This window comes from Leucopleurus acutus (genome assembly GCF_964270905.1).
Source record: "Leucopleurus acutus genome assembly, chromosome: 6".
Taxonomy (NCBI): domain Eukaryota; kingdom Metazoa; phylum Chordata; class Mammalia; order Artiodactyla; family Delphinidae; genus Leucopleurus; species Leucopleurus acutus.
The window spans coordinates 94966536-94989184 of record NC_139149.1 but is presented as its reverse complement, the minus strand read 5'-3'; the positions used below and the strand labels follow the sequence as shown (position 1 = coordinate 94989184).

General features: G+C 36.0%; 1 protein-coding gene across 1 annotated transcript in view; it reads left to right on the top strand.

Annotated features, from left to right (window-relative positions):
* IKZF2 (IKAROS family zinc finger 2) overlaps positions 1–17793 on the top strand; it is a 170572-nt gene extending 152779 nt beyond the window's left edge. The window contains exons 6-8 of the mRNA XM_082840606.1: positions 2506–2643; positions 10716–10859; positions 16814–17793. Coding sequence (XP_082696732.1) covers positions 2506–2643; positions 10716–10859; positions 16814–17538 — 1007 coding nt within the window. The 3' untranslated portion in view covers positions 17539–17793. The remainder of the gene's footprint in view (positions 1–2505; positions 2644–10715; positions 10860–16813) is intronic.
* The last annotated feature ends 4856 nt before the right edge of the window (positions 17794–22649 follow it).

The following is a 22649-nucleotide window of genomic DNA, read 5'->3' as shown; positions in this document are numbered from 1 at the left end:
ACCCTCCCCCACATCCCCATTATCTGACGAACTTCTACTTTTTCTTCAGTTATCAGCCTAAATGTTCATACCTCAGGTAGACCTTCCTGTCCAACCTTCTCACACTAAATTGGGGTCCCCATGTTATACTAGCTTACCATTCTTTAGCTCTGTAGAATTTACAATTTGTAATGTATTGCTTGTATATTTGTTAAATGTCTGTCTTCCTCAACAGACTGTTGGTTGCATGAGGATAGGCACCATGCGAATTTGCTCTCCACTTTACATTCCAGCCTTGTCCCAGTGTTGGTACCTAGTAGGCTTTCAATAAAGATGTATTAAATGAGACATGTAGAAGGGTAAGGTGGAACACTTCCAGAACAAATTTCTTGGACATAGAATAGTTATGAGATGTCAGAGTCAAGCATGTCACCCAGTATGTGGATTCCTGGAATAGAATACAGATGAAGATTTGGGGAAATTGAGGTTATACTTTTAGAGCAATTTACTCCAATATCTGTTATACTCACAGAGAACAAGGATGGGATGAAGAGAGGAAGAGTGACGTTTTAAACAAATAGATGACAAAATGGGAGAGGCTGAAGTAAAGCAGATGGGGTTGAATTCTAAAATGAGGGGAGTAGAAAGTATCCTGTCTTTTCTTCCTTATCTGGGGAGTTGGGAGTTTATAGAGTGTTGTGAGCCAAGGGAAGTGGACAAGAACTGTATTTTAATTAAGTTAAAAAGGTGTCAATTGCTTAGAAAAATAAGGGGAAGAAGTATAGGAGGATATTATGTTCACAGTAAAACATAGGTATCACAGGACACAGTGCAACAGGACTTAAGAAGGGGAAGACAGAGATGATGGAACTAGTTTATAGTGGGCTGTTAACTACAATGTATATGCTTAACAAGTATTAGTTGCTTAATAGACTTGTTGAGAGAAAATTCGTAAAAGGCTTTTTGTCATATGTAGCCCCATATCTTGGAATGCAATTATATATAAATATATTTATACTATTTACATTAATATTTTTGACTAAAAGAATATTTTCTTGTATTTTTTATGCTCTCACACGATGCTGTAAGAGTCTTCACAATATAAAAAGCTACCTAGTTTTTACTTCCCAGAAATTCTTGGTTCTGAAAAATAGAAGTTACTTTGCCTCGTATTTTTAGAAATGACTGATCCTGCCTTAGATAGCTTTTGTTTTTTAAGACGGTTTACAAAAAGTGCGATTATCAAATAACTGATTTGAATTTATATGCACCTCAAATACAATCTAAAGGTTTGTTTGGTTTTTTTAATCAATGTAGTGAAATCTTTATGCAGGTGTGAATACCTTGTCTTGTTAAAGTATTTCAATTTCATTTATGACCATTATCCTAGCATGGGTTTGTAAGGGACCTGGAGTTGAGGATGCTATCTTTGACCATGAAAAAGAGTTGTCTATTTGTCCTCTAGGCAAAACAAAATGATTCCTAAGGGAGTCAAATGAGAGCAGCTGACCTGATTCACAATGTGCTTAACTGAGGGCTTTGGCAACAGACCGCCTGATGCTTTATGGTTTTCTGTATCCGTTCAACACCAAGAATCGAAGTGCTGTGATACCCTTGTGAATAGTCTTACATTAAAACACACCTCTTTCCCTAAATGTGTTTTCTTTCTTCTTAATTTTTTAAAGTTTTTTTTTTTTTAATGTGAGCATTGAAGTATTTTACCAGGTATAATGAGATGTGGCTATTAGAAAATAATTCATTTCCTGAATGTGAAATATGTAATTAAGTATCACTATCGTTGTATAACTAAATATGTTAGGGCTTTGGTGATTATTGTTAATAATCCTGACTCAAAGCACCTAGTAGGTTAATAATTCTTGGTAATATAAGAACAGTGCTGACTGTTGTAGGAGAATAGGCTGATCTGCTGCAAAGTTTTGCATGTGTGAATAGTTCTTACCAAGGTGGAAAGAAAAGAGAAACTCTCTGCCTTTATCTGTGCTTTTTCTCATCACCTGAATTCTTTCTAGTCTTCTTGGTACCCATGAATAATCTTTTCATTAGACAATGACATTTCAAGTTGTTGGATTTTAGTTTCCTTCAGTAAAATTCTCTATTCTTAGCCCTCTCCCAATAAATAAAAAGAATTCTCATCATCTATCTAGGACACTCCTGATTTGTCTTTTGAATGAGTCAGAGCTGAGAGAACTGTGTAAGAGTAAATGTTAGTGTTAAGAGTCAGATAATTTGAAGATCAATCATCAGCCTCTCATGATCTAGGGTACAGTCAGAGCATGATTTGATTCATTATTTCCCCTATCACCAAAGGTACGATCTGCCTTTTCTTGCTGTCTTTTAATCTTGGTAGAAGTTTATTATCTTTAATTGTCTCAACTGGAGTGTGGTGGAGGAAGAGATTTAAGTCTGAAAAGCATATAAATGCTTCCTCCAGACTATCAAAAGTTAGCTGGTAATTTTGCTTTGGATGAGACTTGACAGCACACTAACCTTGAGTTCTCTTCACAGTGGGTAAACCTCACAAGTGCAACTACTGTGGACGAAGCTACAAGCAGCGCAGTTCACTGGAGGAGCACAAGGAACGCTGCCACAACTATCTCCAGAATGTCAGCATGGAGGCTGCCGGGCAGGTCATGAGTCACCATGGTGGGTAGCAATGGCATTCACCATTTTCATTCTCCCCTACTGTTTTTGTCATTTGTTATGGGTTAAATAGTTCTCTCTTCTCTTCAGCATGAAGGTAACATTATAGTCTATTTTAGAGCAATTTCAGGTCACACTCACTTCGTATGGGATTATCTTAAGTACTTTAAATGAGTTGAGCTTTGGGACACTTTGCAAACAAGCTATATTGAGTTTTTGTGATACACCCAAATTATTCCTGATAGCGTTTGTTTGAATTGCCATCATAATGGCGCCTGGCCTTGAATACACCAAAGTAAGGTACTCTTTACTCTTCTTTTACATTGGCTGCACCAAAGAGTTTGAGATGGCTTCACATAAGTCTATAGGTTTTTCTAAAAGAAGTAATTGTTCATTTGTGTATTTTCATTTCTCTTAGGTAAGTGATCAGTGATATAATTGAAAATGTCTCCAATCTGTCTTGTGATTTATCTTGGAAGTTACTGATTTAGGTTTCTACAAGTATGGGGAACAATCTAGACCAAAATTAGGTGCCACTTCCCTCCACAAAAATAAAAACCCAAACAAAACATCCTGATCTCCTACAATAGCGGGTAGGAAAGCAGTCCCTAAGGTTTATCAATTAGTAATTATCTATAACTAAAAAGTTAATGTTAGTAAATCATCCTTTTTAAGGAGAGTTATGAATTTTAATTCTTTAGATTTAGGGCATCTCTTTGGTCCTACTATATTTTTATACTGATTGATTTTATTATTCATACAAATATATACAGAAATGTTAACTTACTGATACATTTATATCTTTCATTTAAAAAAGATTTGCCCAGTATTAAATAGTACAGTTGGGAAATCCTGTAGTCACTTTTAAAATATAAATATTGGTTTTGTATTTATAGGCAGCTCAAGAATTATCTGTGAGGTTTTTGTTTTATATAGTATGTACTGTGGAACTATATTTATTGGACAGCTAATGATTACTTGTTGTTGAACTGGGAATCTTTTATTTTGTTATCCTGAATAATTGAAGCATTTCTTTGTATTGAGGATAGGTTATATAATCTAAAGAATCAGATTTAATTCTATCTTTGTTGTGAGTTGAGTCTATTTGTTTTTATATTATTATTATCAACCAACATTTTAAAAACCCTGTCCATGTTTTAAGTCTTTGTAAATTTGGTACTGCAAGCTTGCATTGCTGGGGCCTATGACAGTAGTATAGGATCCAGAGCATCGAGGTTAAAATGGTGGACCTAGGAGTCCAACAACTCTGGTCCAGATATGTGATGTCTGAGTTTGTCACTCATAAGCTTGGTGTGAATTAAAAGTGATTGGATGTACAAAAAAAAAAAAAAAAGTTCTTTTTACTATTTCAGGGCATTAAATATTAAGAAATAATAAATATTGCATCCCCTATAAAGTTATGTTACTTACCAGTGTAAACTTAGGCATTTGAGGTTTCATTTACTTACTGAGCACATTGTTTCTGTTCAAATCGCTGCTTTTAGAGGTGACTTGAGGCAGGGTAGCTGATGGAGGCATGGGGCATGCCAGAGTTTTCCAAAGACACCGTATGGCACTACTACTAGTTTTTCTGTATAATATTCTCTCATTGCAATTTTGACATTTGACTGGATTATTAGTTTTATTAACTAATTTTTCCATTCACAGTTATTTATGAAACTGTGTTGCAAACACATGTGAATATGAAAAATAGAATCTCTCCTAAAAGACCTTATGTTGTTATAGTGAGGTAAGGCATACATAAATAATTATAGTCAACATGTAACTATCTGTTGAGAGATTAATCAGCTGTAGAATAAGTGGTGGCAAAAAGTTTCAACAGGTGTATTTTGGGGTAAAAAGACTTCTAAACAACTACAGCCTCAGCATCAACCCCCATTCCCCAGATCGCTTAGCCATTGACAGGCGAAGGTCTTTACAGATGGCTCTGAAACTGGAAGTGAGGAAAGTGGGAAAGACACTCAGGTACTGGGTAGAGCAGGGGACAAAGCCAAGATGGAGTGTGTGCATGCATGGGAGGGGGCAGGTAGGTTTTGATATCATTTATAGACCCAAATATTTGTTCTTCAATAATGGATGGAGTTTTAACCACATAAGTTTATATTACTACTATTTCATGCTGTACTTTTTCTAGGTGTGGTGTTAATAATAAATTGAGATTATCCTTAATCTCTGCTTCCTTTTGTTAACATGCTTAATAGAGAATTGACCCTATGAGGTAGGAGTCGATAAATGCCATAAGAGAGACAATATGGATAAAATGCTACTACAGTTCATCATTAACCTTGTCTCACATACATGGCTTGGCATGTGACTCGTTTTTGACAGAGCCACAGTGAAATTCATATTTACACCTTCCCTCTCTTCGTATCCTGTTACATCGTATCTGTTATTCTGTCTTTTCTTTCAGAGTAGGTAGGGGGGTTGCCATTATTGTGGTCACCCATTAGCTCTTTGAAATTAATTACTATTCTTTCTTTTTCATATCTGACACTGTTATATTTCCTAGCCTTTCTTTCCCAAAACATGTTCCCACGTTGGCTCCTTCTAGTGAGGAAGCATCTGAAGTCAAAGAGACTTTCTTTCACTTCATTCAGGAAACATATATCGAGGGCTTGCTATGTGCCAAGCTCTATGGAATGTTCTGGGAATATAAAGATAAATGGATACAATTTTGTTCTTATATTTGTAGTCTGGTAGGAAATACATAAAAGATCAATAAAATGAAGCAAACGCTCTAATAAAGGCATATACACTTCCCCAGAAGCACAGATGCAGAAGTGACCTAACTGACTGGAGAAGTCAAGGAAAAGCTTCTTTTTTTGTTTGTTTGGGTTTTTTTGTTTGTCTTTGGAAAAGCTTCTTAAATGAAGTGTTTGATCCATACACGAGGATGAGAAAAATTGCATAGATCTGATAGATTCACAGAAACACATTCCAGGGAGAGAAGTTTCCATAGGCTAAGACTTGGAGGTATAAAAGAACATTAACAAGTTTCTAGACGTAGAACATAGTTGGAGTTAAAGGGGTGGTAGGAAATGAGACTAAAACAGTAGGCTGTGATGCAACGATAGAGCTTTACATGCTAATCCAGTGTTTGAATTTCATTGGGGTAATCAGATTCCTGTCTTCTAAAGAACAGTGTCACCAATGTAGAATAAAGGATAGATGCCTGACTGGGGTGTGAGGAGAGACTAGGCCTGAGAATGCCAAGGAAAAGATGAAGAGAAGCAGCAGGAGAAAAGGATGAAACACTGAAGACATATTTACAAGTTAGAATCGAAAGTCCTCAAGTTTGATGGAAAAGGAGGAAATTGATGACTTGTAGTTTTGGAAATAAAGATAATGATGAATTGGGTTTTATGGCAGATTATCTTATTTGAAAGTTATTTTATGCTCATTTTTCAAGTCTTCTCAGCTTCAAGTAAAAGCTTTAAAAAGCAAAGTATGTAATTAGCTTTTCCTCCTTGCCTGAAGACAAAAATGAAAGTGTGACCCAGAAAGACAGCCAACTTTAAAGCAAGAATATATATTCTTATGTTTATGTTTTGAATTATTTGGTAAAGGGAATTTCTTTATTGCAAGGATGGAGACAATTGGGAACCTATAAACTTCCTAGTAAGCTTGTTCAACCTATTTCCAATGGGTGACAACATTTCCTTCATTAAGATGTTTAGTGAACATCCATTGACTATTACATTTGTCTCACATCGTAAAGGGTACTAAAGACACAGAGTCAAATAAAATTCAGTCCCTACCTAAGGTCACTTACCAGCTATTGGAAGAAATAGACCAGTAAACCAACAGTTACAGCACTGAGTGATAAGCATCAGATGATAAGCACAGAGGACAGATATCTAAATCACAGTGGGTGTCCAAGAGGAATTTCTAGGGAAAATTTTGAGTGGGGTTTTGAAAGGCAGAATAGCCAGCTGAATAAATGGAAAAGGGTGTTTCATGTGGAGAGAACAACAGCATGTGTGAAGAAGTAGAAGTCTAAAAGAGCATGGTGGGTTAAGGACCTACCAGTACTTATGTATAACTAGAGCCCAGTTGGTAAAGGCGAGAGAAATTGGAAGGTGATAAGACCTGAAAGAGAGGCAATGAACAGGGCATCAAAGACCTGTTGTGCTAAGCAAAGAATTTTGTACTTCACCCTAAAAAGTATTATTACATTTACATTTTATTGCTAGAAATGTGGGAGATAGATCAGAAGAGTCAAGATAGGGCCAAGTAGTCCATTGCAACAGTCTCCTGATTGGTTGAGTTGGACTTAGTAGCCGGCAATATGCAGAAGTTATTTGAGAGCAACTATAGATGTAGAATCTAAGACACATAGTACCTCTATGCGTATATATAAGGAGAGATGATAGGGAGGAGGGGTAGAAGACTGGGTGAAAGGGAAGAAATCTAGGATTTGCCCAACGTGTCTAGCATGGATGACCAGGTAGATGGTAGTGTCAATTCACTGAGATGGAAATTAGGAAAAGAAGAGAAAGCTTGGGGAGGGAAATAGAGATTTCAGTTTTTGAACACATTATCTTTTAGGCACCTGTGAGAGACAGCCAAGTGAAACTATCTAGAAGGAAGTTGAATATATAGATCTCGAGCTCTTGAGAGAAGTCTCAGTAGGCAATAAAGATGTGGGAGCCATCACTATATAGGTAGTAGTCTAAAGTAAGAGATTTTATAAGGTTATATGGGTACAACCTTATATAGAGCATAGAGTAAGACATCTAGAAGACCAAGAACACATTAGGAAGGGGAAGAAAAGAGCAATGAAGCTAAGTAAGACCAGAGGATGGGAAAATGGAAAGAGTGATTTCAAGTGTGGGCACTGCCCAATGTTGTCAAGAATATAATTTAGATAAAAGCTTCGTTTATGTTCTACAACATGGAGAAAATTTGTGACAAAATAGAAGACATCTGTTTTGTTTGCCTGTCATACATGTCATACATGCCCTCATCCTCCTACAGTTAACAAAACTTCTCTTTTCCTTTAGAGAGCTGTCCTCTCTAATCGGCTGAAGCCATGGCAGGGCTGTCAGTCTAGGTGCCCTGCCCTCTTCTGGTGGGGGGTGGACATGTGACCTAATCTAGGTCCCTCAGACTGTGTCTTCTTGGAATTTGAAATTTGAGTGGATTGTTTGGCAAAATAGCTATGTTGGGAACACTTGTATGGTTCTATCTTTATGATTAATCAGTGTGGTGAGATAATGAAATAATGCAAGGATAAATATTTTTATCATGGTTATAACTTCAAAAATAAGGAAGATATTTGGTTATGAAGTTTGTTCTAAGAAGTGGAGTTTGCATATTGGTATTTTCTTAGCCTAGTTGAATGTCTCACAATGCGATTAATGCATTATTGAGTTAACTAGACAACTTGTTTTGTGTTTCAAGCAATGTATATCTAGAAGCACTTTGATGAGTTGCACCCAGACACATGAAAGCAAATAATTTAGATTAGTTATGTAATATATAAAATGTGTCAGATCTTTTCTCAGTGGAGACCTTAAAAATATTTCAAACTTGTTTATACAAAGTCAACACTCAAATAGTGGCTAAGAGCCCAGGCTCTGGAGTCACACCACCTGGGTTCTACTCGTATATTCCCTGTTAACTAGATATAAACACTGAGAAAATACTTCAGTAAAAAAAAATTGAAAAAAAAAAACGCATTGTAAATCAACTATGCTTCAATTTTTAAAAAAGCACGCTGAGAAAATTACATCTTTGGGTCTTTGTTTCCCCATCTGTATAAAAGAGATGGTAATTGTACCTATCTCAGTGGGTTGTTGAAAGCTTAAATAAATTATCAGATGGAAAGCCTTCAAACAGTACTTAGCACATAGGGTGAGTCTGTTGTTGTTATTATTATTGCTGATATGGTAGAAACAAGACTAATGTTTGATATGTAAAGGACTGTTGGTTGTGAAGTAGAAGTTAGATCAGAGCTCTGCCAAAGTCATTGTTTTCAGTTCATATGAGCTTCATTGAACTTGGGACAAATCACTTGAATTGAGGTGGAGGTGGTGTGGGACAGTTCCCACACCCAGGTTTCGTTTTGAGTGTTAAATGTGTGCAAATATGAAAATTCAAGGTGAGACTTAGAGCAAAACTGCCAAGTTTTAGACTATTCATTTCAAAACTAATTAGTATATTCAATTTGGGGGCAAACCCTGTTAACCAGTTTTGCTGTTTTTTAGCAAGATTGACAACAACAAACTTTTTTCTCTTTCCTTCTTTCGTTTCGGATCTTGGCTCATGACATTTTCATCTTTGGTCCATTCATGGCCAGTTTTTCAGGTATATAGTTATTTTTTAATAATGTAGTAAGTGCCTGTGAATTCAACACCTAAAACAAAAGTTAAAATTTTGACAATAATCTGTATCTAATTGCATGGCCCCCCTCCACATCACCACTGCCATTCCATCCTCCTGGCCCCCCTTATTTGAATTCTGTGGTCATTCTTTCTTTGCTTTTCTTTTTAAGTTTTTTTTTTTTTTCTTATTTTACTTGTTGCTAAGAGAGGACATGATGTTGTGTGTAATATCTGGGGACATCTTTTTGCAGTTGTATATCATGAATTATACCTGTATAGAAAGTGACCTATGTGTTTCTTTGTTTCTAAGTCTCCTCTTGGAATTTTTTCCCAAATTAACATCCAGTAATTACAGAATCCCTTGCCATTAAAATAGAGATTGAAGATTGAATTTTTCTGGCCCATCCACCTGGCTATACTAGGTTAACCCAAAACTTAGGTTGAATATCGATGTCTTTAAACATGTTTGAATTACAAAAACATTTTCTGATGCCATTTTTCATTTCTTCAAAATCAGCAACCTGTATTGGTTATTAAATAGGTCACCTGAATTGTGCACTGGATTTTCTTAACTTTCATCTCTTGCTTTCTCACTCTTAGTGTCTGCCCTTATAAAGGATAATACATTGTGTTTCACACAGTGGGGCTATCCCTTTACAAACGAAAGGAGCAGAATAAATCATTTTACAGTGATGATGAACAAGTAAAGATATCCTAAGATATGAAACCTTTAGATTTCCAAACAGTGCTGACACAAGTACGATTGGAGAAAGCAACAGTAATCAAGAAATAATAAGTTATGGTCCTTCCTGTGAATATTGGTTTTAATCAACTGATCTGGTCTGTCTCTGATATTCCTCTATCTTTACTTAAATGTCCTTTGACAGTATTTTTATCCAAAAACAACTTTTATAAGTTCTGTGTCTACACCATAAATGTCAATATGTAATGTCAATATCTATGAATTAATATATTAGCCCACAGCAACTTAGACTGGAGAGTTTATGTCAAATGAATTAGAGCAGTAGTTTAGTAAGCAAATATGCCAGTTTAGAAATGGATTATGTTGTCCTGCTGAAGAGCTCTTTTTAAAATAAATTACAATCATAAAGCTGTCACTGTTTACTGTGCATGGACATGTTTAGAACTGGATCTCCTTCATGAAGACTGCTTTGTGCAGGTATGTAGCTACTGCCAATAGAGCTCACAGCTCACTCAGCTCATCAAGTAGAAAACCTGTTACAGGAAAATACATGGGTGAAAAAAAACTGATTAACTATTATACTGCTCTTCTGTGTGTCTGTGTAAGGTTTCCTCCAAAACAAATTGACTTACTTAAATTGTTTTAGAAAAATAAACTCCAGAAGCCTTGAGAACAGTGCAGTCTTAAAGTAGTATTGATTTTAATCAATGCTAAAAACACTTTCAGAGGACTAAGATGAGACACAAGAAGAACATGTTGGCCACCAATAGTGGCAACAGTTTATGTCATTGATCTGAGAGAGACTCGGATAAAAACAAATCCTCTGTGTGTGTGTGTGTGTGAGTATACACACACTAGTGTTAAAAGTATACTTTAACACTAGAGGTTATTCTTTCTACTTAACTTTTATTCAAGCATACTAGCTTATGTTTGTATAACACATATTGAGATGGCAAGTCCAGCTTTGTATCTTTTTAAATGTTGAAGAAATTATCAGATTACATTTTTTGTATGGTTTTATATAGTACCTCCTATGGAAGATTGTAAGGAACAAGAGCCTATTATGGACAACAATATTTCTCTGGTGCCTTTTGAGAGACCTGCTGTCATAGAGAAGCTCACAGGGAATATGGGAAAACGTAAAAGCTCCACTCCACAAAAGTTTGTGGGTAAGCATTACAAAGGGTTTTATTTCTGTAAAAATTGATTTTAATGAGCAAAGGCATGTTCCCATGTGCTAGAAATATATATTGGTGTATTTCAGTTCATGAAGTAAATGCCCATCTCTTTACTCCATTATGCCACTCTGTGTGTACCGCATTTACACACACACACACACACACACACACACACACACACACTACACACCCTTAGGCATATGGGCCTAAGAAAGAGAAATGAAGGAAAGAGTGATAGTAATCAATTACTTTCTCAAAATGAAATATTATATAAAGTGAAATAACAAATAACAATACTTAAGGGAAATGATGTAGCCTACTAGCCAGTTTTGTAATCTTTTTAAATTTGCATTAGCGCCAGGTTTTTAAGCTGTTTTCTTTACACAATGTTAATGCTTTTAGTATTTAATCTAGAATGAAGAAATCTTTTTTTTTTTAATTCTGCACTAAAATATATAATGCAGCAGCCTACATTCAAGATGTTTCATATTTGGATCTATAGTTCATATTTTGATCTTTGTTTTCATGTAGCCTACAGTTTTGAACTGAAAAGATTAAATGTGATGTGTTAGACTTTCCTTTTTCATTTCCAAGCCCTCAGATATTCTTTGATACAGTATACAGAATGATGCCAACTCTGAGTGTAAGTTGTAAAGTATCTCTGAGGATACAGAAGCATCTAGTTTTTTTAAAAAAAATGAATGAATAACAGATTCAATATAAAGAATTATCACTATATATGTAATATATATTCTTATAGACTTACATAGAGTAAAAATTAGAAGAGATAAAAATAAACAGATTCTCACATTCTAGTGTCAAAACGCATTATAGAACACCTTGTGAGGGTTGAGTAGTGACTGAGAGAAAATCTTTTCTTTGGTTATTTCAGGGAGGAAAGGGTGTTACAATTGTCCTACTCCAATAAACACTTAGAGAAGATTTCTTTTCAATCTAAAATTAAAGAACTAACAAATCACCAAAATATCAGTTTAAGACAAGCTGGAGAGATTAACTGACAAAGTTCATTGAAGGAATGCTGAAGGGTAGCCCCAAGGATCATAGTTTATACTAGGTCAGTTTAAAACTAGCCTCTGAGAGTATACTCAGATCTGCCTTGGGCCCTAAGTTACTTTTATTTCTCTGTGTCTCTTTCTTCCTGTTTATAAATAACTTTTTTAAAATATCATTCATCTGTTTTTAAAATTAATTTGATGGATGTCCATTAAATGTCTATGTCTCAACTAGAGACTAGTATAGTTGGAAAAATATGAAATTTATTGCTATTCTATTTTCTGAATTTACTTAGTTCTGCTCTTTGTAATATTTTCATGTTTCCTTTGACTTAGAGATGCTACTCTCGATTTGATTAAATTCCTTAGAAAAGCGTAGATTTTTTTTTAAGTACATTTTGATTCTAAAATAAGGACATTAGATTTTTATTAGAATTTGATGGTATTTTTTCTTTATTTGGATTCTATCCTAGTGGTAATACACAGTTGACCTTTGAACAACATAGGGGTTAGGGGCAGTGACCCTCATACAGTAGAAAATTTGCATATAATTTACAGTTGGCCCTCCTTATACACAGTTCCTCCATATCCAGTATTCTGCATCCATGGATTCAACAGTATTTACTGGTGAAAAAGTCCTCCTATAAGTGGACCAGCGCAGTTCAAGCCCATGTTGTTCAAGGGTCAACTGAATAACAAACAATTGCGTAGTAACTGTTTTTATGATGTCTTTTGAAGTGAGAAATTTCATCATTCCACACTTATTGTAAATTTCTTTTTATCATGTCCCTCAGTTAAATATTGTTTTTTGATTTTATCAAGCCCTCCAGGCCAGTGATCCTTGAAGTTTCTGTATATGTTTCCTCCTCTCTTTTCTTATTCAGTTTAGATTCTATGACTCTGTTGACTTGTTGTACTTCTACCTTTCTCCTAGTAAAACCCCACTCTCTAATGGAGCCAATTGAGCCTCTTTTCCACATCTACATAGCTGCTAGTAATTTTAGAGAAAATCCCACAGCCTTATGAATTGGCATCACTGCAAATAAATGAGTAACTGATCTCAAATACCGGTTGTCCCATCTCTACTATATAGCAGCCTTCCTTTAATTCATCCCTGAATAGCTTTCTCTCCTACTCGCCACTTTGGGCATTTCGACCTTTCTCTACTCTCCCAAAACATGGTATCTCACTCCTTGGTGATATTACATCTAGATTCATAGGAAATAAAATCAGTTGAAATGATTTCAATATAATATCGCTAATCCTGTAGGATCACGTGCATTCACATGAATACTTTCTTTCATTGATGAAGGAAGCATCCTTCTTTCTGATTAATTCCTCTTCTTGCGCTCTGGAATTCTCCTATCCCAGCCCCCAGATAACTTACACTATTATTTCCCCCCTTTCTTACATATATATATATATATATATTTTTTTTTTTTTTTTTTGCGGTATGCGGTCCTCTCACTGTTGCGGCCTCTCCCGTTGCGGAGCACAGGCTCCAGATGCACAGGCCCAGTGGCCGTGGCTCACAGGCCCAGCCGCTCCGCGGCATGTGGGATCTTCCCAGACCGGGGCACGAACCCGTGTCCCCTGCATCAGCAGGCGGACTCTCAACCACTGCGCCACCAGGGAAGCCCTCTCACATATATTTTTAACCTCTCCCTTCTATTGGCATTTTTCTTTCTGCATTCAATGTGATAAACTCTCATGATTAAAAGAAAAATCTAACCCCAAACCCAGGTCTCTTTGCAGCTGCCTACTTTCTCCTTCTCTTCAAGGATGTAGTTGTTGAAAGAGTTCTCTATACTTGCTTTCTGTAAGTTCTTTCTTTCTACTCATTCCCCAGTCTGTACAACCTGGTTTTCTTCCTTGTGCTCTGCTGAAATTATTCTCACTGAGGTGTCCACGAGCTTCAGAGTGTCAAGTCCAGAGGAACCTTTTTAGACCATCTTAAACCTAGAGAGCATTTGCACTGCTGAATAGTTAGTTCCTTTGGAAACACTCTCTTTCCTTGGTTTCTATGACATTGATCTCTCTTGCATTTCTTCCAGCTTCTCTGACCACTCCTTCTCAGTCTTTTGTATGGATTTACCCCAACAGTTATGCAAATGGGACAACAGTAGTAATGGAGGCCTCAATTCATATGCCTAAATATTTTAATATTGTCAATCAGGCTTAAAAACTATTGTGTTCTAACCTCCTAATCTGGAAGACTGAGTTCAAATAAATGTAGAATTCTCAGATTCCGTGGAGTTCCACATCAGACCTTGGAGGCATGAGCAGAGCCACCACTCCCTGACCTGCAGCCAGGCCCTTTTAAACCCATTCCTGATTCTTTCCAGTAGCAAAATGGGGTCTTATGTACCTATGTGTAGACTTTAGTCTGCACATCCAAGTTCTTTTCATATCGCACCCCACACACAGCACACAAGAGTAGTGTATTGACCGTTCTTCAAGCCTAAGAGTGTACATACCGGCAGCACAGTTGGTACTCAGGACAATGGACCCTATGAAGAGGACTGTGCGACACTTGGTGCGAGCTCCCAGCCATTTGGAGAAGGAATTCTGGGGTCCTGGGTACCCAGAGTATGGTCTAGGGTGTAAGCTCCAGGTAAGCACATTCCCTTGTCCCTGTACGTTCCTTATTCCATGAGCAGCACGGCCCAGGGCTCTCTAAGCATGGGGCTCAAATCCCACTTGCCCTAGTTTATGGGCAGGCATAAAAATCTTGATGTTCTTCCAGGTTCTATTTTTGACCTTCTCTTTTTCACACTTTACCTATGCCTGGGTGATATCATCTATTCCCATGGCTTCAGAAGTTACTTTCAATCAACTGATGATTCTCATATCTATATCTCAAGCCCAGATCTCTCTCCTGAGTTTGAGACTATATCTCAGTACTTATTAGACATGACTTATTACTCATAGTATTCCCCAATCTGAATTCACCATCTTTTCTATCCCATTGCTATCCATTAAGTTCCCCAGTCCAGAAACCTGGGCTCCATACTTACTTAACCTCTTTTTCTCATTCTCTGTGTCTAGATAATCACCAAGTTCTAGCAACATTTTCTAAAATTCTCTCCATTCCATCGAATTTTCTCCATTTCCACTGCCACTCTACTAGTTGAAGCCACCATGATCTCTACACCTCTACAGCAAGAACTTCCTAAACCATCTTGCTAAATAAATATCTAGTTAAGTCACTTCCCTGTTTAACCCTTTCAGTTCTTACTGCTCTCAGGATAAAATTCAAACTCCTTAATTGTTGAATGAGCCTTATATTATCTGACGCCAACTTTCTCATCTATTTCCATTCGCAGCCATATGCAAAGTGTAAGTAATCCCTAGAATGTGTCATGCCCTCTAGCCTCTGAACCTTCCTACCAGCTGCTCCAACCCCCACCATTCCTTTACTTGGCTAATATTTGTCATCACATTCTTCTCTCTGATGTCACTTTCTTCAAGAAGTTTTCTTTTACTCTGAGTTATGTATTCCTCTTATTTGACCCCATACCATATATCACAGTGTATTATAAATGATCCCTAAATTGTTGTCACTCCCTCTAAACTGTAAACTCTTTGAGAATATAGATTAGGTTTGTCTAGCTTAACTTTTAAACTCTTGACGTTGCAATATCTTAATTGTATGCTACAAGATAATTACTCATCATATTTTTTCTTCCATTTTCATTACTCTGACCATTACCTTCATCTCATTTGGGGGACATTTCTTCAAACCTGTAATAATACTAGCCACATGAAAGTATTTTTCCAGAATGCAGTTCTATGGATCAGCGTCACATGTTAGGCACCTAAAACAGCATACTAAACGTTTCTAAGAACTTCACATATATTTTAAAGAAGCATTTATCTGTAAGATTTACCTATCAAAGTAACTAAGTATTAGTAGGAGAACCCATTGTTTTAGTGGCAGAAGTTTTCAAAGATAAAATATTCTGTCCAAAGCTGGCAATATTTGAAGGAGAAAAATTTAAACTACTATTTCATGCACCAGACTCTTTTATAGCTACTATTAGATATTATGTTGAAGTAAAATACTGAAGTAAAATTAAATTAGTTGAAGTAAATGTTAAAGGGAAAACTACAAATATCCTTCAGTCAAGAAAATGTATAGAAAACTAACAATGGGTATACATACAGACCAGCACCATTGCACATGTGTCTAAATAAGAAAGGGTTGATGCAAAAATGAATAATTATCCATTTCAAGAAGCAAAACAATGAAACATAGTATTTTCCAAGTTTATAAGTAAGTGCTTTGGGAAATATTCTATTTTTATATAGCCCTAAATTTCATTCAGTTTATCAGACAATATCAGCTTTTAACAGTATTTTAATTGTGACATTTTAAAATTTTCCAGAATGACATGTATTGGATCTATAATCTTTCTCTAATATAGCACCTATATCAACCAAATTAAGCCTACACAATTGTGAGATAACAAGTGTTATAACCAGATCACTCTCGCTTTTATGATCTTTGAAGCTTGGTCACTGATGTTTAAAGTATGCAAAAACAAGTATAATCTCTGACTTACTTTCACCTGGTATTTCTTCTTTCTCCTATAGTGGCTGAGCTCTAGACAAGTGGACATTTTAATAGAGAATGAAAATAAGATAACACACAATGATAACTTTTAGGCTAGATGCATTTTCGTGGTGGCATTAGAACAAGTGCAAATGGCTTGTGACATTTTTATTACTAATCCTTTTTGTAGGTGAAGAGTATTTGTGAGTCTCAGCAGAATTAAAGAGCTTAAATACTTGATCTAAAGAATAAGAGATACCATATTATGGAAAACGGAAGTGATGAGTTAACTTTGTACTTTTATATTTTTAGTCCAACCACTTATTTTGTTGTGTTCTTTTTTTTCTTTTTTACTTTTCTCCCCCTCTGTCTTTCAGGGGAAAAGCTCATGCGATTCAGCTACCCAGACATTCACTTTGATATGAACTTAACATATGAGAAGGAGGCTGAGCTGATGCAGTCTCATATGATGGACCAAGCCATCAACAATGCAATCACCTACCTTGGAGCTGAGGCCCTTCACCCTCTGATGCAGCACCCACCAAGCACAATCGCTGAGGTGGCCCCAGTTATAAGCTCAGCTTATTCTCAGGTCTATCATCCAAATAGGATAGAAAGACCCATTAGCAGGGAAACCTCCGATAGTCATGAAAACAACATGGATGGCCCTATCTCTCTCATCAGACCAAAGAGTCGACCCCAGGAAAGAGAGGCCTCTCCCAGCAATAGCTGCCTAGATTCTACTGACTCAGAAAGCAGCCATGATGACCACCAGTCCTACCAAGGAAACCCAGCCTTAAATCCCAAGAGGAAACAAAGCCCAGCTTACATGAAGGAGGATGTCAAGGCTTTGGATACCACCAAGGCTCCTAAGGGCTCGCTGAAGGACATCTACAAGGTCTTTAATGGAGAAGGAGAACAGATTAGGGCCTTCAAGTGTGAGCACTGTCGAGTCCTTTTCCTAGACCATGTCATGTACACCATTCACATGGGTTGCCATGGCTACCGGGACCCACTGGAATGCAACATCTGTGGCTACAGAAGCCAGGACCGTTATGAGTTTTCATCACACATTGTTCGAGGGGAGCACACATTCCACTAGGCCTTTTCATTCCAAAGGGGACCCCTATGAAGTAATGAACTGCACATGAAGAAATACTGCACTTACAATCCCACCTTCTTCAGATGTTGACATACCTTTTTTTTTTTTTAATATTATTACTGTCATTAATTCTTATTTTGTGGACGCAGTGTCATTTGCTCTGCCTAATTACAATAAGGAAGGAAGAAACAGAAGAGAGAAGGGATGGGATATTGTTTCTTGACAACTTGGCTTGTTTATTTTGTGGGAATTAAAGAGCAGTTCATTTCTGCCATGCATAGATGTTAAGGTATATCATGCTTTGAGAAAAAAATAATCACTTGATTCGTAAAGATTCACACCTAAGGATTCTAATTTGCCACTGATGTTCAGGATTATGATTGAAGGCAGGAAAGATTAGCGTTTTCTGGGTAGGACTTTCACAGTTTAAAATGGGATAAGTAATTTTACTGTTCAAAGAAGAATTTGTTTCAAAATGTAAACTTTTTTTTTTCCCTCTAGAGATCATGGAACACAAACACATTATTTTCAGTGATAACTCCTTGGATGAGTTGTTGTTGTGGGTTCTATGTTTACTTCCCCTATGGAATTTCTAATACGGTATGTTGTACACTGTACCATATAGCAAAATTTTTAAACTACAGGTAGTTAAGGACAGCTACAAATACATGTGAGGTCCTAGGATCTTATTTTTCTAAACTTAAGCACTGTTTTTCCATAGTTTTGATGACTGGCATTTTATAGACACCCTGGCAGCCTTACTTTTAACACCTTTAATGAATAGTATTTTTATCTAGTTTTCAGAATAACATGGTTTAAGAGCGGCTAAGAGGCAGTCAATAGTTTCCAGAAGGGACCTCTGCTTTTCTTAAATTTGCTTGGGAAGTTTTCTCTTAAAGTTGTAATGTGATGGCAGCATAGTATATGTATCTGTTTCTAAAAGTATGCTTACGATTGTCACTTTATCAGCATTTAATCAGTGTTAACCAGTCAGCAGAAAAATATAATTAGACTAACAGTAGGGGGGAAAAAAATCCACTCAGAAATCCCTTTTCTGGTATTTCTCTTTTCACTGGTTTTTCTCAAGCTGTGACCACCCAGTGTTTTGTCCATAGTCTGTTCGTCTTTTACTCTTCTAGTGGAAGGTCTATAAAAATCTTGCCATAGGCTGTTTCTTTCAAAATCTCCTCAGAGCAATTGCTAATTTGACCTGAATGTGGTAACTTGAACCCCATAAGATTACGGAACTAGGGCTATTTATTCTAGTATTTCTTCAATAATAATATTTACCACTTTTTGGTACAAGGAAAAGGGAACATCTTTGTAACCGGTACATTAACTATAGATAAGACAGAAAAGCAAAACTTATTTTTACCTTTCTTGGAGTCCAGAATGTGACTGAACCTCCAAGCTTAAGTGTCCACGTCCACATTTTTCTGTCTCAAAAACATGCAACTATTTATAAGTTCTTGTCAGAAATGAATCTCAATCCCTTACTGCAGAATTTTTCTTCTTTCAATTCATACATACGTTGCCATATTTCATGTACAGATTTTAATTTCTTTTATATGGGTGCTCCTCTGCTTTTTCTTTGCAGTCTAACAGCACTAGAGGGGAGGAACTGAATGAAACTGATTAAATTCATCTTGGGGGACACCCTTGGAGGGGGAACTTACTGTTTGTGTTTACGGAGGACAGGCCTGACCATGACTGGATTATCTGATAACCATTTCTGAATACTAAAATTACATTAAGCTGATAACCGCTGTAAAAAAAAAAAAAAGTCATTACATGGGATGCTGAAACTGTGTTTCTTAATGATGCAAGAATGTGAGAATTAGCAAGACTAGAGAACTGTGGACAGATAGGCAGATCTGGCCCCAGTACTGTTCTTCACTCATTTTCTAGTTTACCATCTGCTTATGTAAGCAGCTTCTAAGCACTGACACAGCTAGAGCTAGGCAAAAATGGTTACAACGCAACTCTCTTTTACTAGCCCTCTGTGGTAATTATTTCTGGAGAAATGTCCAAATTGTTCCTTTAACTCTGAGAGAAGGCACCAAAACAGAAATGCAAACTGTTTTAGAGAGAACGTCCACTGTCACTTTTCCTGCATGCTTTGGTACATTACTGCATCGTGAACATACAGTGTGTTCAAAGGTGAAGCATGTCTTTGAGACTTCCTCACCCACCTGCCACAACCGCTCATAAATAATTGGAATTTAATTTTTTTTTCCTTTTAGAGGAAGGGAAATAATTTAAGGCTAGTGATTTTGTGTTTTACTACAATTCAAGGAAATATTTGGATGGCAGTCAGTATGTTCATAACTTTTCTGCTGGCATCATCTATGAATTTTTTTCCTGGTTACTATTTTTTATTTTCAGTGTATGAACAATCATGTACCTACCTGCCCTGGGATGAAACTGAATTTAGGTGGACCTACAGAGTTCCATAGTACCCCCATGAGGACAGTACTAATGCACTCTCCTTTTCTGATTTCATCTTTCTGAGAATCTTTTTTATTGAAGGGACTTAATACTTTTGAGAGTGTATTTGCTACAAGTGTGTACTTGTACTTTCTTAGCTTTATATAAGGAACAAAAAGAGGTAAAGATGGCTCAGGGTATGGCAGGGACAAATAAGGACAAGATCAATTCGAATGTGTAGGTTAGACAGAATTTTTGTGGACACAGTGCTTCTGGGAAACCCTGGATGGCTATATTTGCATGCTTCTTCATGAAAGGAAATATGCAAGGTGGTAGCACCTAAAAATAGATATGAGAGTCAGACACCAAATAAATCAAGTTTTACATAACAGTTATATGCCCAGTTTATTTAGGTGAGATTTCACATTACAGATTATTTGAGGGGCATGAAAATAGGTTAGCTTCTGTATTTTCCAGTTTGGCAAAAATTCATCGCATTGCTTTGCCCTAATTTTGCCCAGAATTTTATCTCCAGCTCCTGTGAGAGAAATGTGTTACCTCTCTCTGATAGTGGTCAATCACTTTTAAAAAGGCATTCTAATCTGGCTTGTTAAAATAGTGAAAGTGACCAGTAAGCAAACTGGAAGAGATTTTGAGTTGTTGAAACATGCCATTGAGAATTTTCTGGAGGGACAAAATGGGAGAACGAGAGACTAGGATTCAGATTTGGCTAAAAGTAGGGATTGTCTCTCCTACATACATACAAGCAGCTATATACATGCATCATAGTACACATACACACACATTCTTTTAAAGAAAATTCATGAAAAAAAGCACAGTGATCAGATGTGTTGCAAGAGCCTATAGAGAGTTAAAATTATAGTTAATACCTGAGCAACTTAGTAGGTTTACTTTACCAGATTGTACTGAGAAATATTAAAGTTACTAGTGTGTCTTTAGGACTAGTTGCAACTATTCAACTCAAACCGTGAGGCTTTACTGTGTACTTACAGAACAAATCAAAACAAATCAAATCAAAAAAAAAAAAAAGGCTTTAATTTGATTTGATATAACCTCCAAAGTGAAAGAAACACAAATTACTTTTGAATAGGAAGATACAGAAAAGAAAAATTTTCAACTTTTACTTGTTGACAAATGGAGAAAGACAAGAATGTTTTAGTGAGCTTGGTATTGTTTTGATTTATGGTTTTTGTGTCTGAGTTGTAGACCTCACAGAACCATGAAGTTTTATGATATTTTATTAAATGTTTGACAAAACTTACATCAGTGAAGGCATTTAGATGAAAATGATGTTTTACTTACTTCCCAAATGTTATCTTTAAAGTGATTCCTTATGGTGGAAAAAGAACAGAAAAGGCTGCAAAAATACAAATAAAAAACTATATGCTCCTGGTTTCAAGACAGAACTTAGATTATAGGAGGTACTGGATACATTATTTTTTAACTTTAACTGTTCATTTTACAAAAAGGGATAAGTTACATTTGTGGTCATCTTTAGTTATATTTTATATATATTTTAGTAAGTACTATCTGTGTGAAAATTATTCTAAAACAGAAAATTCCCCAAATGCAAAAGTAAAGAAGAATGGGGGGGGGGTGAAATTAAAGTCTGTATATATGAAAGTTATCTTAGAAATGTTTTTAAACCTCCAGTTTCTGCAAAATAATTAAAATATACAGTAACTGGTCTTAAGATCCTGAATTTAATGTATTAAATACTTATAAAATTTATTTATATTGGTGCCTTTTTAAAATGCATTGAGAGAGTGTTGGTTAGCTGTTGTAGCTCTACCACACTTTTATTATGTATTTTTAAAAATCACTTAAAATTGATTACTATATAATTCTTCTTTGCGTTCCTAGGTCAAAACTGTTAGAGGAATTTCCAATACAGAGACTTTCAGCTTATCTGCTTAAAGTAAAAGGAAACTTTGAAACCAGATGTTAATATCTTTTTAGTTTGATAATATTTCTGAATACCATTACAAGATTATGCAGGTAAAATATGAGGTAGAGGGAAATTGTAGCTGTGAATTGCATTGTGGTATGTGTTTTTGTTTTGTTTTTAAGGAAGAATAAGTTCTAATATCATACAAGGCTTTATTAGTGGAGTTTTTGGTCAATAAAATATAGTATTGTTTTGGAATTTCACCTGTAGACTAGTGTTCTGCTAGTCTTAGAACTTCTGTCTTCTAACCTGTTAATGTTTTGTGGAATGATGTAGAGAAGCAGGTAATTAATTCTCCTTGAACAAAACAAAACTGAACAGTCATATCACATTGCTGTTCTCCAAAGCATAATCTCAAATGGTTTCCTACCATGGTTGTGTATTACTTGCAATGGATGTGTTAAAATATGACAGCTTTTTTAAAAATGAGCTGCTTGTTATTCAAAGCAAATGTCATATGACCAAGAAGCTGTGATAATCTAGTGTTTCTTTTTATCATAGTGTATTGCTAGGCCAAATAATGACATCTTGAATATTTTTACATTTATTGCAGAAACCTAAAATTTTGGAATTTCCATAAGGTTTTTATGTAACATTGTATTTTTAGCCTTTCAGTTTTCTCTTGCTGTACTGTAAGTTTGTGGATATTTTTCACACACACTCTTAGAAATAAGTTCCTAATTCTGTTTATGGGGTTTTTCTCCCGTAACATGGC